Here is an 18,954-nt window from a genome sequence, read left to right on the forward strand (position 1 = left end):
TCTCTTCAACGCAAGCAACCGCTTTGTTCTGCCCAAATTGCAATATATATTGTGCGGATATTACGTGTATACATGTCGGTGCTCCATGCCATATTAGTCGCTGGCTGCGCAGCCATTGCGGTGCAGGGGTCGGCTCTTGAGGTGCTATTTGCTTGGCCGCAAGAGCATGAGATGATATGCAAATGTGGAAGGCATTATGTACTGGTAGCAACATAGATATCTAAAAGCTGTTGTGCTGAAGTGCTTTTGAAGGAAAATGCATTGTATATGACTGGACATGGCATTCAAAAGGGCAGTGGCAAAGGCCACAATGTGCGCATATGTTCAAAACTAATAGAGTAGTAGTACCGGTAGAGCCCGTCAGGGCTGTGCATGATATCATAGTCGACTGCAAGTATTGCGACAAAGATCATTACACACAGGCTGTTCTCTTTTCAACTAAAGGCTCTCTTTGTGGCGGTATTGAGTGTGAGTCGTCGACAGGTATCACCGCCTGCATGGCTGCTCACGTACTTGAGAACTAGCTACAACCCAGCAGTCCTGGTATGACTCGCGCTTGCACTATGTGCCAGTGCATTTGCGATCCAGGCATCAGGATTTTTGATATTGCTAATCCGCCCTGATTCTGCCAGAGAGGGCTGACGTGGCCCTGATGCGCGTCAGGCTTATTTTGCGATTTTTCTCAGCAACGCAGGCCACGCAAGCGCAATCGGCAATTCAGCTCTTTTCTGACCTTTTACACAAATTACGCTTTTCTATTAAATTCAATGGTGCTCGAGGCTACAGTACTTGTTATCGACAACTCCGAGTGGTCGCGTGACGGCGATTTCACGCCCAACAGGTTCCAGGCACAGATGGATTCGGTGCATTACCTGTTCAGTGTGAAAACCAACGACAATCCCGAGAACACTGTCGGGGTCATTGCCAACGGCGGTGACAGCCCCGATGTTCGCGTGTCACTGACCGGAGACCTGGGCGTGCTGCTGAAGGGTCTGCACGGCCTTGGAATCCGCGGCGAGTCTCATTTCGACACCGGAATTCAAATTGCACAGGTAAATTGCTCTAGCTTCTGGCATGGCCCACACAAGTGAGGCATACAGTTGTATGGCTACTTAATGTTTTTGCTATCTGGGTGTAGCTCATTCTGAAGCATCGCGCGAACAAGCACCAGAAGCAGCGGATCATCGCGTTTCAGCGCCAGTCCCATTAAGGCTGACGAGCGGTCGCTGATCAAGCTGGGCAAGAAGCTGAAGAAGAACGGCGTGTCTGTCGATGTTGTAAACTTTGGCGAGCATGCTATTAACGAGCAGAAGCTGGCCGCGTTTGTTGATGCAGCCAACAACAACGACACTTCGCACCTGGTCACGGTTCCCCCTGGCCCGCACATCCTGAGCGAGCAGATCCGGTCGTCGCCCATTGTAGGTGGAGGACCCAGCAGCAGCGGCGCAGGCGGCAGCGGCGGCGGTGACTTTGAATTTGGAATCGACGCGGACGCAGACCCCGAGTTGGCCCTTGCCCTACGCATGTCGCTGCAGGAGGAGGAGGAGAGGCAGAGGCGAGATGCTGCGCAGCGGGGTACAGCCGCAGCTGCAGAAGGTACCAGTGGCCAAAATCCAGCTGCCGACGAGGACGTGACTATGGAGGAGCTTGGACGAGGATGAGCAGCTGAGGCGGGCCATTCAAATGTCGCTGCAGGAGAGCGGCGAGTCGGGTGCACAGGATGGCGGTAGTAACGAGAATGATGACTTGGTTGCATCGCTGATTGGGTCGCTGCCTGGTGTCAACCCCGACGACCCTGCGCTGCAGAGCGCACTGAATCCTGACGCTGCCAAGAAAGACGGCGACGACAAAGACAAGACAGAAGGCGGTCAGTAAACAATAGCTGCGCCGTTTCTACTCACCTTTTCTGTTGACTATTTGCAAGACAAAAATATCTAGTTCAATGAGCCACGCGTATTAGACGTCTGCCAAACTCAGTGCCTCAACAGATATAAAACCTCCCAAGTCCAGGAGAGCTCCAGGGCTTGCAAACCTCCCTCTTCACACCCGTATCTTTTCCTTTTTTCTGCAATGACAGACCCAAGGTACTTTGAGGTGCTCAATACAATTGTCTACTTGGACCTGGTCCCAATCGAACTGCGTGGAATATCAGTATGTCTGGCTACCTAGAGAGCTACGGTCTGCCTATATGAAGGTCGAGGCAATACTTGGACTCGTGCACCCCAGCACGGAAGTTCCTGCTCATTTACAACCTTTTGGAGAGCAGGGTTGCTGGTATCAAGCGGCGAACCTGCGAAGAGCACAAGGACAAGATGCTGAGCGAGCTCCAAGTGCTTTTTGAGATGAATAGCAATGTCTCCCTGCCAGAGACCATAGCTACCTATATGGTATCTGCGAACGCAGAGATATGACGCGTCTTGATGCAAGAATCTGCAACACAATAAACTAGTTGATTTGCAAACAGACATGAGCCCAGGATAGTCCTTGCGCCAACAGCATAATAGAAACATATTGACTTTCCCTTGTCAATCTAGGGGATGAGTGGGTATCGAGTATATGGAAAAAAAATAATTTGTCAAAAAGCGACAGGGGACGAAGCAAGGCTGATCGTCTGTCTGGGCCTTTGTACGTATGCGTTTCGGCCTTGCCCCATAATGGCGCAGGGGAGCTCCGGACCCCGAATGTCAATATTCCTTACTCATTCAAGCTAGTGTCATAGTCTAACTGCTTTTCCGCAGTGAACCTCAGATCGTCCATGCCACAATCAACTGCCGATCCGCCTTTTGCAGGATCAGAATAGGCCAGCAAGTGCGGAGTTTGCAACCATGCTGACCTGACACGCCCTCTACCCCACGATCCATCGGCGGTAATAATGACTATATACGAGACCGAACCCGAAATGTACACCGAAGTGCGGGAAGCCGTGCTTGCATGGGATGTTCACCTGCTGTATAAAAACTATGTGAGGACACACCAAACCGGACTAGTTTCAACTACTGTACTCACTTCCTTCCATATCGTGTCTGTTCACCCCACTAAGCGGATAAAGAATTTAGCTTCGTCATGTCCGTCAAACAAAGTCATCATTGTCACGGGTGTGTCGCGTGGAATTGGCAGAGGCAATCGTCCTCCATTTACTATCCAAGGATGTATCTGTTGTTGGCGTAGACCTCAACAAAGATGGTCTGCAGAAGCTTATCGATGAAGTTGCAAAGTCTCTCATTTTCTGCCAAGCTAATTCCAGGTGGTCCGGCGATATTACTCTTGAGGCCGTCCAGCAAGATGCTGTCAGCAAGGGCTATCTTCAGTGGTACGCTAGTGGCATTGGTCAACAATGCTGGTATTGTTCAGCCCATAGAGTCAGTGGAGACTATCTCGCTGACAGCCTTCGAAGCCCAGTTGCGTCCTCAACGTCGTGGCTCCGCTTGCATTGATCCAGAAGACGCTTCCTTACCTGCGTGCTATCAACGGACGTATTATCAACATCTCTTCTGACGCAAGTAGATACCCACTTGTTAACCATGCTGCATACGGTGCGACAAAGGCGGCGCTCAGCTACATTACCTCTGTGCTGGCAATTGAGGAGCCCGATATCACTACAATTGCCTTCCATCCGGGTGTTGTCGACACCCCTCTATGCTCTGCTATGGAGGATGAATTCCAAAAGGTTGGAGAACGTGCCAAGGCTTCTGCAGACTTCATCGCTTCAATGAAAATAGGAGCTGAAGTCCCTGGAGGAATTATTGGGAATCTGGCCATTGGTGCTGAGCACTCATTGTCAGGCAGATATATCGCGTACAACCATGACGACCTTGCAAAGTATGCATAGTAGAATTCTATACATTGATTTAATAGATCAACTATATTAAAGTGGTGCAGATGTAAACTACTGCAAATGCACATGTAGCATGTTAGTATGCTGCATATCCATGGGTAATCAGCTGATGCATCCATAGAGTATAGGAGGCACTATTTCTTAGGAGGTACACTTAGCAGCTATGATCCTTTCTGATACCTTATTAGCTAGCAAGAATGCACTATGAAACATACATTCAGCTAATATCTTCAATAAGGATTTCTGTTTCTATATGCTCAACTGCATGCTATAAACCCTCTAATGATTATATCCCACATATATTAATAGGGGTGTTTCTGACTATTTCCTATTATTGAGAGGATAGTGGTAGATAACAGAAATAGACTATAGCATTTCAGCACATTATAAAATAAGGGACCTAGTAGTTAATATGCACTGCTCCTATTCAGTTGAGTATTAGTGAATAAGGCAGCTAGTAAGAGGGAATAGGCAGCTACTTTATATGAATATTTCCTATTCTAGGCAATACTTTGTCCTAGGTTACATTGCTATTACAAAGCTAGGTATAAAGAATAAGTAAAGAGATAGAATTATTACTAGTAGTACCTAGGCTTATAGAGGTTCATTCAAAGATAAGAAAGTTCATACTGCTTAAGAAATACAGAGGTTATACAGAGTCACTTATCTGCCTAGTAACTTGTTTAATGCTATATTATAACTACTAGTAATTTTAGTATAATAGCCAAAAAATATATCTTAGGTAATTATTTATAAGTATATAAACATTTTGGTTATAATAATTATTAACATCTATTGCTAAAAATATCTAGTTAGTAAAAATTTGTTCTGAAAAATGATTATTCAAAGTATCCAACTAATTATTGCCAAAGTTAGCTAAAAACTTATAAGTTCTAAAGAAATAGATCTCCCAAATGTCTTTTCCATTTACCATTATCTAAAATATATAACATTGATTTTTTCTATGTGAATGCCTATAAAGATATCAAAGATACACAATGAGAATAAATACCTTCTTATAAAATCTAATATATCAAAGTATGCAGTATGTGGTCCTTAAAAGCTAGGAGGTAGTTCTGATATCAGATATAGAATAGGAATAGGTTAGTAAAATATCTGATACACTGATATCTTTTATGTATCTTTAAGTGGCTATTGTCCATAAATCATTCTATAGCTGGATAAAAGTAATATTTGTATATTTTTATATTAGTAGGTAAATAGGGATAATGGTACTGTCCACAGAGTATCTGATGCGTATACATATATAGAGCCAATACTCTAACTCAAATGTTATTGACCATACTGGCTAGTAGGATTATTTTATTTATGTAGTCAGGTATTCAGTGTAGGCGTGTATGCAGGGTTGATGATTGGCATGCTAAAATGGCCATAAGCATAAGGCATTTATTTACAAAGATCTTTCTGGAGGCTTGATTTTTATTTAATAAAACCTCTAACCACAACCCAGTCAACTATAGGCACAGCAGCATACGATCGGCATGGAACAGGCAAGGCAAGGCATCAGTGAAAGTAGATGAATCGTCGATTCAGCCATTTGAGCTCCAGGTAGCGGGACACGACGGGGTGTTGGCAGTAGAGGATAACAAGATGATAATCAAACCACTGAACAAGCGCGAGCAGCAGTTCTACGAAGGCGCCAGCGGAGAGTTCAAAAGCTTCATGCCCGAATACTACGGCACACTGCAGCGCACCAGCACAGATGGGGGAGCGGCCGGCGAAATGGTAGGTGAATAGATACGGTCACAGGAACACACTGCAGCGCACTAAACCTGTCCTCTATTGTGTAGTATGTTTGCATGGAAAACGTGACGAGCGGGTTCGCGCGGGCATGCGTGATGGACGTGAAGGTGGGCACGCGGCTCCATGATGACGATGCGACGGAGGAGAAGAAGCAAGAGGATGGAGAAGAAGGCGCAGCAGACGACCACGGCGTCGCTGGGGGTGCGGGTTTGCGGTATGGCGGTGGCCGGGCGGGCGCCGGCAGACCGTGACTGGTGTCGCGGGCTGACGGACCAAACAATCAGTGAAGCGTTTAAAGAGTTCTTTGCCGGCAGCCGGTGAAGTGTCGGAGGAGTTCCGCAGGTATATTGTGCGGCAGTTTGTGCTGGAGCTGCAGGACTATCTGCGGGTGGTGGAGGGTATGGAGGCGCGGATGTATGCGAGCTCATTGCTGTTTGTGTATGAGGCGGATGCGGAGCGGTACCAGAGGTTCCTGGCGGATGACGGGGTGGATGGGATGCTGGACATGCGAGCGATTGATTTTGCCCATTCGCGGTGGACTCCTGGCCAGGGCAGCGATGCATGCTATCTGGTGGGGCTGCACAGGCTGATCGACCTGGTTGGTGCGTGCGAACAGCAGTGATAAGATGGCGGGAGAAAGCTTTTTTTCCGTATCAGTGTGTCACGCGGGCACGCCTGATTATGTCGCAAATTGGCGCACCCTATGGTTCCTGCAATGCCCGACCATATGCAGCCGCAGTGAAAGCGTGGGCACGGTGGCCGAGAGTGGGGAGGGGGCAGGCGGATAGAGGCATTTTTCTTTTTCATCTCACAAATATTTGTTTTTCTACTATTTGAGTGGCAACAAAAAAGCGACACATTTGAGCACAGCAAATTAGCGACATAAAGCAATACAGCGGATGGCAGCAGACTCTAACCGACTTTCGTGGGCAGTGTCACGGCTCTCGCAGGATCCGAACGCTGGACGGACACTGCGCCGGTTGACATATCGGGCGATATCGGCGTCACTGAACACGATTCTAGCCAAACAGCAGAGCGGCAGCGCAGCCGATGGGTGGGTAGCGCGGGCAGCGCGTAGCTGGATAGAAGGCAAGAGGCAGGAAGCTGCTGGCATGGGAGGCAGGCAGCGAGACTGGGAGGCTCGACCGGCGGGCAGCTCCAGCGCGCGCCGCCATCTACCGGCCACGGCAGCGGTGGAGTGCCTGGCAGGGTGGGGAGTTTGCGACGCTAAACTCGTCGTTCCCATTCACGATCCCGGCGGTGCCCTCGGGCGTGTTTCTGTTTGCGCAGACACCGCACCCTCACGTACCATCGGCAGTCCTGGTCCCGCCGGGCATGGGCACGGCTGCACGCAAGTTCCACTCGTCGTCGCTGGGGCGGCAGCCGGGCTCGCCGTTTGGCGACCGGACCGAGCACGTTCTGGCGCCGACAGACAGTGCGTCGATCTCGGCGCAGCTGCACAGCGACGGACGGTCCTCGACGGGTCGCGAGAAGTCGCGGCGGCACGAGTCGCGTCGGTGTGCAGCGCAGCTTTGTGTTTGCGCATGCGGCGTCGGGGATCCCAAAGCATGCAGGGCGGGTGCCACTGGAGCGGCCACTGGAGGGCGAGTCGCTGGCAGCGAGCTGCGGCGAGGATGCGTTTTTCCACCGCAACGATGCCTTGGGCATTGCCGATGGTGTGGGCGGGTGGGCGGGCGTCGGAGATGCAGATCCGGCGCTGTTTGCGCGGCGGCTCATGCACCACGCCAGTGCCGAGGTGGCCCGGTTCGAGGACATTGACGATGAGCAGTTCGCTCACTACCATGCGGCGGCTCCGGTGGACATTCTGCGGCGCGCGTACGAGATCACTTTGGACGAGATGGAGGCACTGGGTGTGCGTGGGTCGTCGACTGCGTGTGTGGTGGTATTGCGTGGCGATGAGCTGCGGGTAGCCAATCTGGGAGACTGCAGCCTGACGGTGGTGCGCCAGGGCGACATGGTGTACCGCACCGAGGAGCAGCAGCACTCGTTCAACTTCCCCTACCAAGCTCGGCACCGAGGAGCACTCCGACGGGCCCTCTGACGCCCAGGTCTTCCGCCTCAAGGTGCAGCGCGGGGATATTGTCATCGTCGGCTCCGACGGCGTCTTTGACAATCTCTTTGACGATGACATCCTCGACGAGGTCAACCAGCATCTGCCGGCTGCCATGCGCGCTGCAGGTGCGCCTGAGCTCAAGTATTCGACCGACTCGCTGTGGTACGAGGCGCAGCAATCGGGTGGCAAGCTCGACGCCATGTGCGAGGGTGGTAGTGATGACCAGGTAGTTTCGCCTGTCCCCACCGCCTCGCGCGTCGTGCCTGCCCCGCCGCCCAAGCTGCAGAAGATGCTGCCGCAGTTCCACGTTGATCCGCGCGCCATCAGCCGCGCCATAGCCGAGCGCGCCAAGCTCGTCAGCGAGGACACACGGTACGCCGAGAGTCCGTTCCAGATGCGTGCTATGCAGGAGGGCCTATACTACCAGGGAGGAAAGCGCGACGACATCTCTGTCATAGTCGCCATCGTTACCGATCTCGAAGACTCGCCGGATCGCCGCTAAAAGGAGAAATTCCTTTGCCTCGGATATTTCCGACCTGTCACGGAGAATTGGTTTTGCCCCACGACCCCCTGGTCCCAACTAAAAGCGCTGTGATCTTCACAGATTGGGCTCCTGGAAGCAGCCTTGCCTTCACTTATCTTTGTTTCCCCTTTTTTTTTCGTTTACAACAAGAAAATGCTTGGTGCAATTAGAGCCCGTTCGCAGTTTGCGCGCCCGCTGCTACTGCGGCTGTACCACAAGCCGGCGCGCAACGCGCAGTTCAAGAAGCTGACGTCGTCGGACATGGAATTCTTCAAGCGCGTTTTGCCGGCTGAGACCATCCTGGCCACACCCGCGGTGGGCGGGACCTCTGACCCGGTGGAGCTGGAGGGCTTCAACGCCGACTGGCTGAACAAGTACCGTGGCGACTCGCAGGTGGTGCTGCGACCAAAGACCACGGCCGAGGTATCGCAGATTCTAAAGTACTGCAATGAGAACAAGATCGCTGTGGTGCCGCAAGGAGGCAACACGGGGCTGGTGGGCGGCAGTGTGCCGGTTCACGACGAGGTGGTGTTGAGTCTGCGTAATATGAACAAGGTGCGTAGCTTTGACGACATCTCGGGCATAGTGACGTGCGATGCCGGGTGTGTACTGGAGGAGCTGGACAACTATGTCGGCGAGCGCGGGTACACGATGCCGTTGGATCTGGGCGCGAAGGGCAGCTGCCAGATCGGAGGTAATGTAGCAACGAATGCGGGCGGCATCCGGTTCCTGCGGTACGGCACTCTGCACGGCTCGGTGCTGGGCCTGGAGGTGGTGCTTCCGGACGGCACGATTCTTGACAATCTGAGCACCCTGCGCAAGGACAACACGGGCTATGATCTGAAGCAGCTGTTTATTGGCTCGGAAGGCTCGCTGGGTGTGATCACGGGCGTGTCGATCACGACGCCGCAGCGCCCGTCAGCCGTCAATGTGGCTGTGCTGGGGGTTCCCAGCTACGCGGCGGTGCAGGACGCCTTCCGCCTAGCGCGGCGGCGGTGCGGCGAAGTACTGAGTGCCTTTGAGTTCTGGGACCAGAGCTGCATGGGCGCTGTGCTGCATCACCAGCAGCTGAAGAGCCCGCTGGCCAGCGAGTTCCCGTTCTACGTGCTGGTGGAGACCAGCGGGTCGAACAAGGACCACGATGACGAGAAGCTGGGGTCTCTGCTCGAGGAGCTGATGGAGAGCGGCACTGTCGAGGACGGCGCCCTGGCGCAGGACGAGCAGCAGATCCGCCGCATGTGGATGATGCGTGAGGGCATCCCGGAGTCGCTGGGCAAGACCGGCGCCACGTACAAGTACGACATCTCCATCCCTATCCCCGTGCTGTACGATATTGTCGGCGACATTGCTGGCAAGCTGAAGACTGCTGGTCTGTACCAGTCCTCGGCTGATCCGGTCAAGATCGTCTGCGGCTACGGCCATATTGGCGACGGCAACCTGCACCTGAATGTGGTGGCTGACAAGTTCCAGAACCGCGTCACCGAGGTCTTTGAGCCATACGTGTATGAGTGGGTCGCTAGCCACCGTGGGTCCATTTCAGCCGAGCATGGCGTCGGCCTGATGAAGCGTGACTACCTCGGCTACTCCAAGCCCAAGGAGATGATCGATTATATGCGTCGCATCAAGGCCATGTTCGACCCAAACGGCATCCTTAATCCATACAAGGTTCTGTGATCAAACCGAATTATCTTTGCTGCGCGTTTAGTTCGCGTTGCCCCTTTCCCAGCAAATACATGCTTTTCTTGCTCTCAATCCCCCTTCTTTAATTCAGCTTTCCCTTGTACATTGCGCAAATGGATTTCTTTAACCGTCCCTCCAAAGCTGCAGCCACGTCCACAGACAGCAGCAAGCCGGTGCACGTCGAGCGCCTGGTTCCCTGGGTCGAAAAATACCGCCCCAAGAGCATCGAGTCGGTAGCTGCGCAGGAGGAGGTTGTGCAGGTGCTGCGCAAGTCGCTGGAGACAAAGAACCTGCCGCATCTGCTGTTCTATGGGCCGCCGGGGACTGGCAAGACCTCGACGATTCTGGCACTGGCCCGCGACATGTACGGCCCGGAGGCCATGAAGACACGCGTGCTGGAGCTGAACGCCTCAGATGAGCGCGGTATCGGCGTGGTGCGCGCCAAGGTCAAGGACTTTGCGCGCAGCGTGGTGTCCCCAGCCGACCCACAGTACCCGTCGCCGCCGTACAAGATTGTAATCCTGGATGAGGCCGACTCCATGACGGCAGATGCCCAGGCAGCGCTGCGGCGGATCATGGAGAAGTACGCGCGTATTACACGGTTCTGCCTTGTGTGCAATTACGTGAGCCGCATCATCGAGCCGCTGGCTAGCCGGTGCGCCAAATTCCGTTTCAAGAGTCTACCTAAGGAGCAGGCGGTCGCGCGCGTCTCCCTGGTGGCCGACAAGGAAAATGTCAGTATTGGCAAGCCGGCCGTCGATGCACTGGTCACTGCGTCTGAGGGCGACTTGCGGCGCGCGATCATGTCGCTGCAGAGCGCGTCGCGTATGGCTGCGCAGACTGAGATTGACGAGCGGATGGTGCGCGAGCTTGTGGGTGCTGTGCCGGACTCTGTCATTGACGGGCTGCGCAGAGCCTGGAGCGGCCAGGATACGGACTCGTGCATTAGGGCTGTCGACGAGCTCGGCTTCAGCGGCTTCCCGGCGGCCCAGGTTCTCGCCCAGCTGCACGACCAGGCTATGCAGGATGAAGCACTGAGCTCGCTGCAGAAGGCAAAGCTGGCCGTGCTCATGGCCAACGTCGACGTAGCCCTGTCTGAGGGCGCCGATGAGCAGCTGCAGATGTTGGATCTGATGATGCAGGCATCGCTGATTGTCTCGAAGGCATAGGCTGCTACATAAGCTTCCAATTTTCATTCCGTAAACTATGAATCGTAAAAAAGTACCAAAATTTCCATAGAGTTCCAGTCTGGTAGGGGAGTGGGTTCCCCCTCCCCATACGCTACTGGGGGTGCTTAGACGCCCCAGTTGCCCGCGCTGGTGCGCTCCGGCGAATATCCGCTGTCCGCTGTCTTGGCCGGCTTCTTGTCCTCCCAGTCTGGCATGGCATCCCGGTCCTTGTACTTCTTTCCGCTGCCCGCTTGCCCGCGGCGCCGCCCGGGGCTGCGCGAATCCCTGCGCGCCCGGCGATGGCGATTCGACCGCTCGTCATCGCGCGTACGCCCGTGCCGCCGCGTCCCGGACCGCGAACGGCTGCGCCGCCGCTCGCTGCGCCGCTCGCGACGGTGCCGATCACGCGATCTTGATCTGGAGGGAATTAAATAGGTGGAATGTAATGGTTAAGGCTGGGGACGATATACACGGGGAGAGGGCTTGTGCTGGCACCGGGAGGGCGGGGAGGCTCGAAGCGGCGTTTTTGCATTACTCCATGTAGTCCACAATGTCTGGGAGAGCTTACCTGCGCGGGCTACGGCTGCGTTCGCCGCGACGCGACGATCTGGCGTCCGGGCAATCCCTGGCCCAATGACCTACCGACAGCAAGTCGCTGGCTTTAATATCCCTCCAATGCCTTGAAGACAACACCGCATGTCTCTAAACTGTAGTTTACCTGGCCGCCCGCACCGGAAACACGCACCGTCGTCGCGGTTGCGCGCCGGGCCCTTGGCGAACTCTACCACGATGTTCTCGCCCTGGATCTCCTTGCCGTTCAGCTCCTCCAGCGCCGCCTTGCCGTCCGCCGCCGCCTTGAACGCAATGAACCCGTAGCCTACATACCACCCTCGTTAGCCCTTTGCCGACTGCGCCTGTATAATGCCCCTGCTACGTTCGCCTATCTCTTACTCAGGTTCGAGCCCCGCTACATGCCACAGGATATGTGCTGTTAGCCCGTGCTACATTTTGCCTTATTTGGATATATCCTTTAATTCTCCGCAGACTGTACCTTGACGTCGCAGCGCGACATTTCGCCAAACCTCTCGAACAGCTCCCGCAGCTCCTCCGAGCGCATGGTGCGCGGCAGGCGCCCAACAAACAGCTGCTGTGTTTCGCCACTCATTTTCTTTTTAAATAGCTACTGAGCTGCGACCTTTTTGCAAGCTAGATGAGCAGAAATCTTTATGCCAGAAGGAAAAGGGAAAAGCTGAATTCCGAATAAAACGCAAAAAAAACGAAAACAACCCTTCTATGGACTTTTTTTTTGTTCAAGGAAAATACCCGGCCAGGGTGAGAAGAATAAATTTTCAGCTGGACAGAATGAGGGAAGGGGAGGGAAGGGGCTGTTGCGGCTGCACCAGAGCTGGGTCCTGTTTCCCTGCAGTTTCATGCCCAGGACGAACCAGGTTTGCCTATTCGCCCACCCAGCCATTATCACGGAGGGGCAATCAGTGCCTCCCACCCCTCGACAATTAGACGCGCATCCACGCGACACCACCGCCTCATGTCCCTCACTCGTTCTCCTGCTCATAGAAGAAGCGCAGAAACTCCCTGGCCTTGCGATACTCGCTCCGGCCCTCCACCAGCTCAGCGCCGATTTCCCTTAGCGCCGTATCCTCATCCACCTGGCCTTGGCCGTCGCTGCCGCGCAGCCTGCCCAGCTGCTGAATGTGCTCACAGCAGTCGCGCACGCGCTTTACGCCTATCGACGCCGAGCTGCCCTTCAAAAAGTGGCCCAGCTCTGAGAGCCGCACCAAGTCTCGTGCCTTTATCGCCTTGTCCATGCTTGTGAATGTCGTCTCGGCTTGCTCGAAGTAGTTGTACACCAGCTGCTGGCTGAACTCGTCGTCCTCGCCGTCCATTGCCAGCAGCTGGTCAAACACGTCCAGGTCCAGGATGTTGCCGCCGAGCTCGTCGTCTGCTATGTCGCTATTTACATTGGTCATTTGGAGAACTCCGAATGTGCAATGTGCCAAGTAAAAGTACAAGGTAGTGGAAAGTGTAGAAAGCGAAGCTTGCGCAAGGCAGAGAAAGAACATCAGTTGTCCTCCAAGGTACACATGACCACGTACTGGTGCAGCTATATCTTTCAGGCGCAACACCCTCCTTGAAAACAGGTTTGCTTCTAATATTTCTGATGCATGCCCTTCTCTGGCCACAAAATGGCACTGACAATGCACAGCACGCCAGTGTCCATTGCTGGCCAGGAAGATATTCTATACAATATTCCAGCCCAGGTCTGCTTTATAAAACCTGCTATTCATAACTTATTGGGCCACATAGCAGATGCACCACATTATGCAACTAGCTACATTAGAAGCAAGATCCCATGTACCTACTTTACCTAACTATATGCCAGTTAGGATGTGACCCTAAATATATGAGGGCTATTTGCCTGAATTAAAATAGAAAAGAAAGGAAGAGACAATTTTGAATTCTGGACAGTGATATATATATACATCCACCCTGACCCGAATGCCCTCAATATGTCAAAGACATCTCCTCTGACATGCTGTCACAATCATAATTCACCTCAGAGATCTGAACCTATGACCTTATAAATTGCAGTAGGTCAGAGCACTCATCGTCATGCACCTGACTCGGATTATGGTTATCAGCAACATTGTTGGTGGCAGTGCTTGCCTTGGTTGCGGTATAACAAGATGTCACTTTTATCCAACTCTAAAACGATTTATGGACAATGCCACTCAGACATGTGAAAGATATCACTGTATCAGTTATTTTACTACCTATTCCTATTCCATATCTAATTCCAGAACTACCTCCTGGCTTTTGAGGACTGCATACCACATGCTTTGATGCATATTGGATTTTAAGAGGTGTTTGTTCTCATTGTATTTTGATGGATCTTATACCGCTACATGGCAAAAATCAATATATGCATTTGGATGAAGGTGAAGAAAGACTTTTGAAAACATTCATATCAAGCATCTCTGCAACTACTTTTCCAGTGTGAAAACCATCATGTGTTCTAATGCCATTCCATTTTTATCTCTATATCATATTGAAAGAGTATTGTCAATTGCTGGCATTGCTAGTGGTAGACAGTTCCAGGTAGGGGGCTATTTGAGAGAAATTATAGTATAATCATTTTTGTAATATCTGAAAGCAATGTACCATATGAGTTATTGGCAGGTACAGGCAGTAGAACAAAAGCCTAATATGAAAATTGTTGCTAGTATTGTAATTGAAAAATAAAACTCATTCATGATGATGCTACTACTGAGAAAGATTTTGGTGATTCAACAAAACCCATGTTTTCTGTAATGTTTGGCTTAGGAAACAGCCAAAATAGTAGAAACTAGAATTGCTCTGCTCATGATGTGAGCTCGGCTGCTAGTCAGCATGGGTTGACATGTTGATAAGAGCATTATGGCGAACTGGTCATTTGAACATGTCAGATGGTTGTTGGTGCAATAACAATCCTGGATATCTCCTGTCCTGATAGCCTGCTCAGTGCAGGTGCTTCAGTGCTGGTTTGCTGCTGCTGCATGCCTCTTGCGCAGGGTCTTTGTTGTAGGGGTGGTGCTGGAAGCATTGGCAGTAATGGCCGTAGAGCGACAGAACCATTCAGGAACATTGCCTGAATCACAGAGTGACTGGAAAATGAGTCTGAAATTTAGAACTGCTGCGAGATCGCGGTTCAAGAGCCGAGACGAATAGGCCTGCCTGTATTGTGCCATGGCCTGCTTACATGACTCGCTTGTACAGCGGAGAAGGCCATGGCACTTCACAGTTGGGTTCTTCGATCTCTGGTAGGGCCGCGGGTTGGGAACATGCCGGAATGTCTGCAGCAGCAGCCAATGCACCTGCAAGCGAATCAGCCGCTACTGCTGCAGTTGCTGCAGTGGCCTCTGTTTCATCCGATGGCATCTTCGCTGCTTCGCGTGCAGCCTTCTTGGCCAATTTTCACCCTTTTCTGCTGCTTTCCTTGCCTCTGTTGCTGCCTTCTTTGCTGTGTTGATCTTGGTAACCTGCTCATGTGTTTTTGAAATAAACACCTGCTTGATTATTTGCTTGTCTAAGCGCACATGGCCTGGGATCCATGATGTCCGCAGAGGCAAGCATTGGGGGAGACTTGCCAAGCTGTTCATTCTCGATAAGCTGGCATAGGCGAATATATGCATGCAGATGCTTAAGTGGATTTACCTTGGCATCATAGGCATTAAGGACTGATGCCAGCTTGTTGTAGATTGCAAGCATCGGTGGGGTGAGCATACTGAGATCAGGGTGCCTAGAGGCAACTGCCTGGCGGAGTTTCTGTGCAGGCGTATAAATATACACTTGACATGCGTTATTGAACTCAGCCTTGGACACATTGCCCATTGTACTGTGCAGTGTGTTTTTGCGGCTGTGAATATCAATCAATTTGGCCAGAATCCACTGTAGGCAACTGCCATAGTGCAACACAATGTTGTTCTTGTATGCTGTCATCAGCTCGGTATCCATGTGTGTCGCCACCTGATTCATTTCGCGTATGCCATGTAGCTCGATATCGCCATTATGTAATAGATAATCATAAATATGGTATCTAACTACGTCACCGAAATCTGCGCTCGACAGTTCTGGCCTGTCCTTCTGGTTGACGAAATGCTTGGCATCAGTCTGACCAACAATGAGAGCAGCTCTTGCACTGAACCAATGGAGATATCTAGTGGAGACGTGTGACCACTACAATAACAACTTGTCACCCTGGTTTCACTGATAGGGCTAGACGCCGCACAGCAGCGAAATCTTCAAAAAAGGCTAGTGCGTGGCATCAGTAATTTTCCTTTCTCTTTTCCTTTTTCTTTAGTTATCAAATCCAAACTTATTCACATTCTCATTAGCACAACAATAGGTACAAATTGTGAATAAAATAGTCAACCATATAAGCCATAGCTGCTTATGCGCAGGGTAAGTATAAAACAAAAATTACCAGCGGTACTAAGTTCTAACTACCAGTATCAGTATTTTACTTGATGGTGAAGTAAATGTCGTTCATATAAAACTTCAAAGAATTCACTACTAAACCAGAAAGGGTTGCTGGTAGGGACCGAGCAGCGGCTCCTATACTGGGAAACTTGGCTTCAGGACTAATGGCTAATCGGACCCGCGCACTAACTAGTCGATTTATCGGCTGCTTCTTGATTATTCATGTTAGCGCACAGACGGAGCTGAAAAGCGTGACATGCTAGTTTTTAAACATATGGGCCAAATCCGTATACTGCTTCCGAGCCACCACCTTCAATACCTGGGTCGGCATCTCCTAAGATCGAAACAAATTTATATGGATATGAAGTATTCATGTTTGAAGTGTGTTCCTTATAAATCCTGTGCTTTTTCCGAAACTAAAAATAAAATAAAATAGATCTTGCAGGAATAGCTGTGAAGCAAAATGCGATAAAATTGGAATAAGGGACACACTTGCCGTCAATATATCTCTGCGAACCAGCTGAGCAGTCGGTTGCCAATTTGCCAGTATGAAGCGAGTACGGCTATTGCTGTCTACTGGCTTAGGCGCCTACAGTAAGTGGCAGAAAATTATGTTAGGCTATCAGTAGCTATCAATACGAAAGTTATTGACGCTATTGACTTGGAACAACTATCAGCTGGCCCACATTGTTACTTTTTTTGAAGACAAAACATCAGTAATGTTTTGATAAATGATAACCGGTTTCCACCTAGGTCCCATCGGACCGTCTCAACAAACAGCGAGGTTGCACAATATTGGACGATAATTCAGCCGCAAAAATCGAAAAGGCACTGATTTCAGCAAACATGTGCTCTCAGGACGCTGAGGTGCGTTACCGGAGAGCAACAGACCTCTCAGGGTTAAAGCTATATGCTAATGAGCTATAAAAACATCAGAACGCGTAAGGGTAGGCAGAAATATCGATGCTGCGGGCCGCCTTGACATAGTGAGGCAGCATGGCCTGGACATCCTGGACATGGTAGAAATTGATCTTGATCCTGGCGATTCTAGGCAGAAGCGCAACCAGCTCGCAGAACCCTTCGATATCAAAGTTCTTCTTAGATATGATGTGGAATTGCTCTAGGCATTGGCTGATAGGCGAGCTCTTGCGGGCTCTAAGGGTATAGATGGCCATAGTGTTTCTGTTTGCTTGGTCGGGGAATACTGAGGCAGCAGCGTCGTCAATGCACATAGATTCGCAATCGATCTTTATAGACTGCAGCGCTGGAAGCTGCAGGATCAGGTTGGCGATTCCATCCTTAGTGGCGATGCTTGCTGAAAAATTCAGGTCGTTCAGGTTGGTCCACTCAATGTGCAGAGGCAACGGCCATCTGAACCAGCTAATGACGGCCATCCTAAGATTGGACTTCAGGGCAAAAAGACGATCGACAGAAGCGGCCGAGTAGCAGTTCTCTACCCTTGTGCTTGTAGGGTGGCCAATGTTAAGGTAGTTTACCGTCTCTAAAGCGCGTTTGTTGATGCGGTCGAAGCCGGAAGGCTCATCGAAAATCGTCAGATCCGAGATATCGTTCACCAAGAAGTAGCCAAGAATATCAGCATAAACATATAACAAGCCAACGACACGCAGTTCTTTAAGCTTCGGGGAGGAGATGTTGTAGTCAAGGCCAGGGAATGGCATGAGGTGTCTGCTCCTTTGGATGAATTGCAGGCACAGAACTTCAAGGACGTCAAATGCCAGCACGCCCTGAGGTGACTTGAACAATGCCCATGGGATAACACCGTCAATTCGATAAAGGGTGAGGGTACGAAGATGGTTGGTCGGGATGAGAGCCAAACCGGTGTACTGGCGGAAATTCTGGATGTCAATGGACAAAGAGATGAGGCCAAAGAATTTGTCGAATGACAGAGGAGTACCGATAAGCAACTGAATGTGCTCCAGCTGGTGGATGTATGCTTTGATAGTCAGCGCATACAGTGGGCATGCGTTAGCAGACAGAGGCTGACGATGTCCGGGCGATGGCACCCACTCCTTGAGCAGGTGATACTTCACACTGTTGATACGAGGAAACAGGTACACCATATGCTCAACAGCTTTCCTTGCGTTCTTGTTTCTGACAAAGGCAGTCTGGAGGCGACCTGCGGTGAAGATACCTTGTCCAAGAAAGAGAATAGAGTGCACGTTTGGAAGAGGCCCACCAATGTCAGCAGTGATTTCCTTCAGAATCATATCCAGCTCCAGCGGCTGGTGACTTTCGTCGTGCATGACGACACGAATCTCAGTTACCAGGTTCAGCTTGCCAGCGTCAATGAGAAACTGTAGGTTGAGATACCACTGCCGCGGGGTTCCAGCTGCTGACGAGGGGTCGTGGTCATTTATATCGACGCGGCAATGGATGAAGAGCACGCTAAATGCAGAGTCCGGTAGTTCATCAAGAGAATCGGGATCTGTCTCGACGAAGTTCATAATGCGGGTGTACTCCATATAGGTGGAGCCAGGATACAGCGACGATGCGCACAGGCCGGCGATGTCGATTTGGGAGATCACTGCCAGCTGGTTGTCGGCCTGGTCAATATCCATTGCAACCACTTGAATGAAAAGGTGAAAGGCTGTTCAAGGGTTAGAACAAGGGTGCTGAATAAGCTAGGAGAGGTGGAAGAGCTATTGCTTGGAGGGGGTTTGTGGTGGTGGTGGTGGTGGTGAGGAGTGGAAAGGGAGGAGCAGCTCGGCCATCGCCCAGTTCTATGGTTAAATACCCGATTTCATTGCTGTCTACCTCCCAGCTGTCTTTTTTTTTTTTGACAACCCTGCCTGAAATTGCCCTTCGCCCTCCCTCAGCAAGCCAGTTTGCATGCAAGTGGATGGAGAGAAGAGTGCATATCCGAGCAGGCGTGACCTGGTGCCCCACATAAACTTGCTAGAAGAAATCGAAC

General features: G+C 51.2%; 9 protein-coding genes across 9 annotated transcripts; 5 read left to right on the forward strand and 4 right to left on the reverse strand.

Annotated features, from left to right (window-relative positions):
- Positions 1 to 497: 497 nt before the first annotated feature.
- DL89DRAFT_274530 (uncharacterized protein) lies at positions 498 to 1,875 on the forward strand (the record flags this gene model as incomplete). Its single annotated transcript, XM_040889198.1, has 5 exons — positions 498 to 509; positions 780 to 1,052; positions 1,101 to 1,102; positions 1,178 to 1,631; positions 1,666 to 1,875. 5 exons carry the CDS (start codon positions 498 to 500, stop codon positions 1,873 to 1,875), a joined length of 951 nt encoding a protein of 316 aa, XP_040744997.1.
- An 863-nt stretch (positions 1,876 to 2,738) lies between these two features.
- On the forward strand, positions 2,739 to 3,879 carry DL89DRAFT_266502 (NAD(P)-binding protein). The gene is made up of 4 exons (XM_040887100.1): positions 2,739 to 3,095; positions 3,118 to 3,206; positions 3,235 to 3,363; positions 3,395 to 3,879. Exons 1-4 carry the CDS (start codon positions 2,873 to 2,875, stop codon positions 3,827 to 3,829), a joined length of 876 nt encoding a protein of 291 aa, XP_040744998.1. The 5' UTR covers positions 2,739 to 2,872; the 3' UTR covers positions 3,830 to 3,879.
- A 1,615-nt stretch (positions 3,880 to 5,494) lies between these two features.
- On the reverse strand, positions 5,495 to 6,503 carry DL89DRAFT_127197 (uncharacterized protein). The gene has a single exon (XM_040883278.1). The coding sequence runs from the start codon at positions 6,160 to 6,162 to the stop codon at positions 5,623 to 5,625; it is 540 nt and encodes a 179-aa protein (XP_040744999.1). The 5' UTR covers positions 6,163 to 6,503; the 3' UTR covers positions 5,495 to 5,622.
- Positions 6,504 to 6,934: 431 nt separating this feature from the next.
- DL89DRAFT_274531 (protein serine/threonine phosphatase 2C) lies at positions 6,935 to 8,175 on the forward strand (the record flags this gene model as incomplete). Its single annotated transcript, XM_040889199.1, has 5 exons — positions 6,935 to 7,034; positions 7,219 to 7,577; positions 7,627 to 7,798; positions 7,904 to 7,911; positions 7,975 to 8,175. 5 exons carry the CDS (start codon positions 6,935 to 6,937, stop codon positions 8,173 to 8,175), a joined length of 840 nt encoding a protein of 279 aa, XP_040745000.1.
- Positions 8,176 to 8,179: 4 nt separating this feature from the next.
- Positions 8,180 to 9,907, forward strand: DL89DRAFT_127195 (uncharacterized protein). Its single transcript, XM_040883277.1, has one exon. The coding sequence runs from the start codon at positions 8,350 to 8,352 to the stop codon at positions 9,868 to 9,870; it is 1,521 nt and encodes a 506-aa protein (XP_040745001.1). The 5' UTR covers positions 8,180 to 8,349; the 3' UTR covers positions 9,871 to 9,907.
- Positions 9,908 to 9,989: 82 nt separating this feature from the next.
- DL89DRAFT_222078 (P-loop containing nucleoside triphosphate hydrolase protein) lies at positions 9,990 to 11,045 on the forward strand (the record flags this gene model as incomplete). The annotated part of the gene is made up of 1 exon (XM_040884566.1): positions 9,990 to 11,045. The coding sequence occupies one exon, from the start codon at positions 9,990 to 9,992 to the stop codon at positions 11,043 to 11,045; it is 1,056 nt and encodes a 351-aa protein (XP_040745002.1).
- Positions 11,046 to 11,059: 14 nt separating this feature from the next.
- On the reverse strand, positions 11,060 to 12,404 carry DL89DRAFT_127192 (RNA-binding domain-containing protein). The gene is made up of 5 exons (XM_040883276.1): positions 12,097 to 12,404; positions 11,997 to 12,012; positions 11,764 to 11,922; positions 11,614 to 11,683; positions 11,060 to 11,462 (listed from the first exon to the last, which is right to left on the reverse strand). Exons 1-5 carry the CDS (start codon positions 12,208 to 12,210, stop codon positions 11,171 to 11,173), a joined length of 651 nt encoding a protein of 216 aa, XP_040745003.1. The 5' UTR covers positions 12,211 to 12,404; the 3' UTR covers positions 11,060 to 11,170.
- Positions 12,405 to 12,598: 194 nt separating this feature from the next.
- DL89DRAFT_221888 (histidine phosphotransferase) lies at positions 12,599 to 13,033 on the reverse strand (the record flags this gene model as incomplete). Its single annotated transcript, XM_040884544.1, has 1 exon — positions 12,599 to 13,033. The coding sequence occupies one exon, from the start codon at positions 13,031 to 13,033 to the stop codon at positions 12,599 to 12,601; it is 435 nt and encodes a 144-aa protein (XP_040745004.1).
- A 3,548-nt stretch (positions 13,034 to 16,581) lies between these two features.
- On the reverse strand, positions 16,582 to 18,742 carry DL89DRAFT_266507 (uncharacterized protein). Its single transcript, XM_040887101.1, has one exon. It carries the CDS (start codon positions 18,599 to 18,601, stop codon positions 16,955 to 16,957), a length of 1,647 nt encoding a protein of 548 aa, XP_040745005.1. The 5' UTR covers positions 18,602 to 18,742; the 3' UTR covers positions 16,582 to 16,954.
- Between the last annotated feature and the right edge of the window lie 212 nt (positions 18,743 to 18,954).

The sequence above is a fragment of the Linderina pennispora genome (assembly GCF_002104995.1).
Source record: "Linderina pennispora strain ATCC 12442 chromosome Unknown DL89scaffold_4, whole genome shotgun sequence".
Lineage (NCBI taxonomy): Eukaryota > Fungi > Kickxellomycota > Kickxellomycetes > Kickxellales > Kickxellaceae > Linderina > Linderina pennispora.